Source organism: Chroicocephalus ridibundus, chromosome 3 (assembly GCF_963924245.1).
Source record: "Chroicocephalus ridibundus chromosome 3, bChrRid1.1, whole genome shotgun sequence".
In the NCBI taxonomy this organism is placed as follows: domain Eukaryota; kingdom Metazoa; phylum Chordata; class Aves; order Charadriiformes; family Laridae; genus Chroicocephalus; species Chroicocephalus ridibundus.
The window spans coordinates 110408557-110414202 of record NC_086286.1 but is presented as its reverse complement, the minus strand read 5'-3'; the positions used below and the strand labels follow the sequence as shown (position 1 = coordinate 110414202).

The 5646-nt window shown below is 55.9% G+C and overlaps 1 protein-coding gene across 1 annotated transcript; it reads right to left on the bottom strand.

The window, feature by feature from the left end:
* Positions 1 to 221: 221 nt before the first annotated feature.
* SOX11 (SRY-box transcription factor 11) lies at positions 222 to 1843 on the bottom strand. The gene has a single exon (XM_063330433.1). The coding sequence runs from the start codon at positions 1467 to 1469 to the stop codon at positions 255 to 257; it is 1215 nt and encodes a 404-aa protein (XP_063186503.1). The 5' UTR covers positions 1470 to 1843; the 3' UTR covers positions 222 to 254.
* Positions 1844 to 5646: the final 3803 nt, after the last annotated feature.

The following is a 5646-nucleotide window of genomic DNA, read 5'->3' as shown; positions in this document are numbered from 1 at the left end:
TGCTGTTGTTGTTGTGATCACCAAATGCAATAAAAATTAAAAAAAAAAAAAACAAAAATAACAATAATAATAAAAAAAATAAAAATCACAACTCCCGGGCTCGGAACTAACTTCGAGATTTTTTTTTTTTTTTTAAAAGAAAACAAGACTTTTTTTTTTTCTTTAAGCATCATCAGCATCATCATCACCGTCGCCGGCGTCGCGTCGCTCCCGCTCCGCCGCTGCCTCGCCGCCGCTCCGCCGCCGCCCCCGGCTCAGTACGTGAACACCAGGTCGGAGAAATTCGCCTCCAGCCAGTCGCCCGCGATCATCTCGCTCAGCTCCGGGGTGCAGTAGTCGGGGAACTCGAAGTGGGAGCCCAGGCTGCCCTCGCTGAAGGAGTCCAGGTCCTTGTCCACCAGCGAGAGGGAGAGGTTGCCGGCGGCGGCGCCCGCCCCCAGCTCGGCGGCGGCGTGGCCGTGCTGGGAGAAGTTGAGGCTGAGGTCGAAGAGCAGGTCGTCCGCCTCCTCGCTGCCGGCCGACGAGGTGGAGATGGAGCGGGAAGAGGCCGGGGAGAGGCCGGCGGGCTGCTGCGGCGGCGGCGGGCCCTGCTTGGTGATGTTCTTGAAGCTGTAGTAGAGTCTGCTGCCGCCGCCCGCCGCCGCCGAGCCGCCCCGCACCTCCTCGTAGAGGCTCGCCCCCTCGGTGGACTCCGCCGAGGAGCTCAAGGTGGGACTCGCCGGCACTTTGGCCACGTTGTACCGCCGCAGCTGCTGCGGGCCCGGCTCCTCGTCCTCCTCCTCCTCCTCCGCCTCCTGCTTGATCCGCAGCTGCAGCTCGTCCTCGTCCTCCTCTTCGTCCTCCTCCTCGTCCATGAAGACGCACTTGACCGTCTTGCTGCTGACTTTCAGGGTGCCGAAGACGTACTCGTCCCCCGCGTAGTCCCCGTGGTGGGCGGCTTTGGCGCCCGGCTTGGGGGGCGAGGAGGCGGCGGCGGCTTTCAGCTTGCTACACTTCTTGCTGGAGCTCTTGGCGCTTTTGCTGCCGCCGCCGCTGCTGGTGGGTGCGTTTTTCTCCGGACTTTGGCTGGCGTTGGGCTTGGCCGACGGGTCCATTTTGGGCTTTTTCCTGGGCCGGTATTTGTAGTCGGGGTAATCGGCCATGTGCTTGAGCCGCAGCCTCTCCGCCTCCCGGATGAAGGGGATCTTCTCGCTGTCCTTCAGCATTTTCCACCGCTTGCCCAGGCGCTTGGAGATCTCCGCGTTGTGCATGTCCGGCGACTGCTCCATGATTTTTCTCCGCTCGATCTTGGACCACACCATGAAGGCGTTCATCGGCCGCTTGATGTGCCCCGACGCCGTTTTGCACCAGTCCGGGTCGCTCTCGTCCAACGCCACCGGGCTGCAAGCCATGAACTCGCCCTCTTCGGTGTCCATCGCCTCCCGGGGCAGGTTGCTCTCCGCCTCCGTACTTTCCGCTTGCTGCACCATGGCGGTGGGGGGGCTCTCGCCCGAAGCGACGGCTCCTTCCCGCCGCCGCGCTCCCCTCCGAGCCCAACAAAGCCGCCGCTCCGCCGCCGCCGCCGCCGCCGCCGCCCCCTCCCCACCGCCGCACCTTGCCCCCGCTGCCAGCCGAGCTCTCCGCCGCGCTGCCGGGGGCGGGGGCGACCGGGGGGGGCGACCGCCCGCAGCCCCGGCGGCCGGACCGGGCTGGGAGCGGGGGGGAAGGGAGGGGGAGGGGGGGGGGGGGCGCGGCTGGGCTCGTGCGCTCGGTGCCGCGCGCGCTCTGCCCCGGCCTCGCGCCGCCGCGCAGCACCGCGCGCGCTGCCTCGCTCTCTTTCCCCCTTCTGCGAAACTCCCGGCTCCGCGCCCGACTCGTTATCAGCGTTTCATATGGGTGACATCACTCCCGCCGCCGGCCAATCAGCGGCCCCCGGACACGCCCACACGCCTTACCGGCGGCCCCGCCCCCCCCCCCGCCGCCGCCGCGCGCTGACACACCCCCCGCGCGGGGGGCGGTGGGGAGCGGGGGGATGGGGCCGCTGCCGCCGCTCGACGGCTCGTCCCCCCTCACGGGAGGCGGCGGCGGCGCCGCGGCGGGGGGCTTCGCCCGCGGGTCTCGGCCGCCGCCGGGCGCGGAGCGGAGCGGAGCGGAGCAGAGCGGGGCGAGGCGGGGAGGGCGGCGGCGGCTCCCCGGTGTCCCGCTCCCCTCAGGAGGCCGGGCGGGGAGGGGCGGCGGCCGGCAGGGGGCGCTGGCGCTCCGCGGCCGCCTCAGCGCTTCAACGGTGCCGTCCCCGCCGCCTTCCCGCCGCACCGGGATCCGTCGCCTTCCCCTGCTCCTGGCCGGCGGGTGCGTGGGGCGGCCCTCCTCGGGGGGGGAGTCCCTTCCGCCGCCGTCGGTGGAGCGGGGCCGCCCACGGCCCTCTCCTCCGCCCCGCAGCGGGGCCGGGGGCCGTGAACCCCCACCCCCGCCGGAGGAGCGCGCCTCACGCTTTCCCCGGGGCTTGCCTCAGTGGGGTTGTCGGCGGCGAACGGGGCTGGCGGGGCAAAGACCGGGGCGTGGGGGATCGGTCGGTGCCTCGGCGGCCCCGGCCTGCTGGGCACCGCTGCTCCTCGGGGCCGGGCCAGCCCCCCACCCCCACGGCCGCCCAGGGAAGGCCCGGGCTGCCCACAGGCGCTGAGCCAAATAAGGGAGGTCGTGGCACCCACCTGGAGGCTTCTCCCGCGTGGTGTGGGCAGGGATAACGGCGGCTTCTCCAAAGTGAGGGGTGAAAACTTACAGAAAGCATCAAACACCTCTGATTTATTTTGTGTGTTTGTTTGTTTGTTTGTTTGTTTTCCAGAAAGCATCCAGTTATCAACAACAGTGCTGCGATTATTGCAGAGCGCCCGTGGCAGATCCAGCTCTTCCGCATAATCCCATGTTTGTTTTCATCGCAGAATTTGTGAAATCCAAAGCCAATGGTGTACTCATCTGTGGTCATTTTGCTTTGCAAAATGTGTGCTGGAAATGAATTTGCACACTGTTCTGCGGGTCCCTTTGTGTTTTTCTAGCTACAGTTTACAGTTATTAGCAAGGCAAAAGTTTAATAAGTTTTGTGACGGTTGTTGGCTGGATGCGACCATGGTGGCAGTGAGAGGGATGAGCCCTGGCACAGCCGCTCCACTGTCAGAGCGCATCCCATGAACTGGTGCTAATGGGGCAGCAGGTCCCCTGGTACATCATCCTTTAATTAGCACAGTGGTTCATTTTCCTCAGACCATAGCAAAATTACTGTTTGGATGATGTGAGTATGATATCATAGGGCTGTGGAGTGACTAGTGCTGTTACAAGAACAAAATTAATAATAATAAAAAAAAGAGTCACTCACCTCTTTTAGCTTTATGGATACATTAAGGCTCCCAGCTCTCAGCTGCACTTGTCGGGAGCCAGGAGGAGTTTGGAGGAGTGGATAAGAGGCAGATACATAGTGTCGTGTCGCTTCCCCTGCCTGACCCCAGCTGGGTGCACAGAGTAGAGGGAAAGGAAAGGGCATAGCTGAAGAAGGTTCGGTTACTTCATTGTAAAGATAGATTTTTAAAAATATTGCTCTACCTCTCCATGAGGGCCCCCAGGAGGGATTTTTTTTCCTCTGAGGCTTGCTGCCACCTCTCTCTCCCCTTGCGATTGCACCTGGTGGTCCCATCTAACCCCATAATAATGCCTGTCCTTTGGGAGATGGCAGGTAAAATGGAGAATCTGCCTGGCAGGGTTCTCAACCTGTCATAAAACGTTACAATTTAGAGAAACCACATGAGGTGAGGGTGCAGTACCTTCGGGAGCGCCCGAGTTTCTGTCGCAGCTGTGGTCAGCTGTGGTCTCTCTGAGGAAGGCTGTTGGCAGGGCAGGGCATTCCTTCCGAGAGGGCTGCGAATTTGGCACTTTCCGCCCCGTCTGGGTGAGGACCGGCTGCGATGGGGCACGCTGTAGAGCTGTCTGTGTGGTGAGGGTGTCAGAAAGGGTGAGGGTATGTTTCGTATAATGATGGTGTGGCCTAGGGAGATACGTAGCTGGCTGGCTGCCTCCAGGGAAGGCAGCTTGACTGCTGCTAGGACTCTGTTACTAAAACGATACTAGGATACAAAGCATCTCAGTTAATCCTATTTATTAGTATTTTCCTGTAAATATCAGTATTCAGATTGCAAAATAAAAGATTACCCCTGTGAGAAATGCTGAGGTTTTTCCATGCATTTTGAACCCAGGTGGAAATAATGGTGTAGTTTTGCAAAGTGAAACACACTGAAGTGTTTTAATTTATTGTCGGTGTTTCAACTTTTATGGGAGATTTCATTATGTCAGATAATTGCATAAAATTCAAGTTGATGAAATGAAAATTAAATGTTTCCTCAATTTCCTCTGAAAGGAACAACAGCAACAACAAAAAAAATTCCATAAAATACTGTTATTTTGTGGAATCAGCATTTTCCAAGAGCCATGAACTGTTTTGGAAAATTTTCAGTCAATTCCAAGGGAAACCATATAATCAATATTGATAAGACATTTTGGTGACTAGAACTCCATCCACCAGGGTGACAGAATCTGTCATTTAACACATTAAGATCAGGAGAAATAATTTCTAATATTGCTTTGGTGTAGTTTGAAGCCACCATCATTACAACAGACTTTGTCTGGGATGTTTCTTCTCCTTCATTTGTGTCCCTGTGAAGAAGCGTATTAACACTATGGACATCACATAACTTTTGTAAATCCCATTTTTCTATTTTTCTGGTATATCTCGTTTTCTGAAGTGTCTTGGCAACATTTCAATTTTTTCCTCAAAGTGATTTTTTAAATATAAACGGCATTACTGTTTTCTCATGCTTGTTAATGTTATGTTGTTTTTTGTTTTATTTTGAAGGGTAGTGTTAGGAAGATAATGAAGCTGAAAACAGGCTGATAAATAATAACCACGCTCAGGAAAAAAAGAAATCTTGAGGATTTTAGAAATCTGATTAAAACATGTACGTGAATAAGTAGATATTACTGTTAAAATGAAATAATTTTCTAAAAGCAGTTCAATAATTGTATGTGTGCGTGCATATTCCTATTAGAGCGCAACAGCTAGAGCTAACAGCCCACTACTCATTCTTTTGAAATTCGAATGAATAATCATCTTTTCATTATCTAGGTCAGTAGAAGGCTGGGCTACCCCAGGAAGTGGGAGAAAACAGGTAAAACAGGATTCACTGGAGAGCTTTTTATGCCTGCCCCCTTGGAAGGAGGCTGTTTTTGTGAGTCTGGCTCTACACTGGGCTTCCTAGTGCTCCAGTTCGGAGTGGACTTGTTATCCTGAGTGCAGTGCAGCATGAATATACGTGCCAGTGAAAGCACTGAGATCTCCGAGTCTAGAAGCTGGTGAGGTGCCTCCAAAGGCCTGAAGATAGCCAGCAGAAACCGCTTCGTGCAGGAATATAGGCCCTCTGAATGTGCTTACGTCTGCCCCCATCGGTGCTTAAAAAAGGTGAAGGGATCCATCTTTCCAAGAGGCTGACCTTATGCCGTTCTTGCAAGGTTTTGACTACCAAACAAGAATTAAATATGGGCAAAAAAAGTTTGCTGTCAAAGAAACGGTGTTTTAGAAAAAACAGAGGACATTCCCTCTCCTTACAGTACCTGCTCTCTTTTAGA

Excerpts from the sequence above, each read along its gene's own strand:
- SOX11 (XM_063330433.1), bottom strand. The coding sequence starts at position 1,469 with ATGGTGCAGCAAGCGGAAAGTACGGAGGCGGAGAGCAACCTGCCCCGG.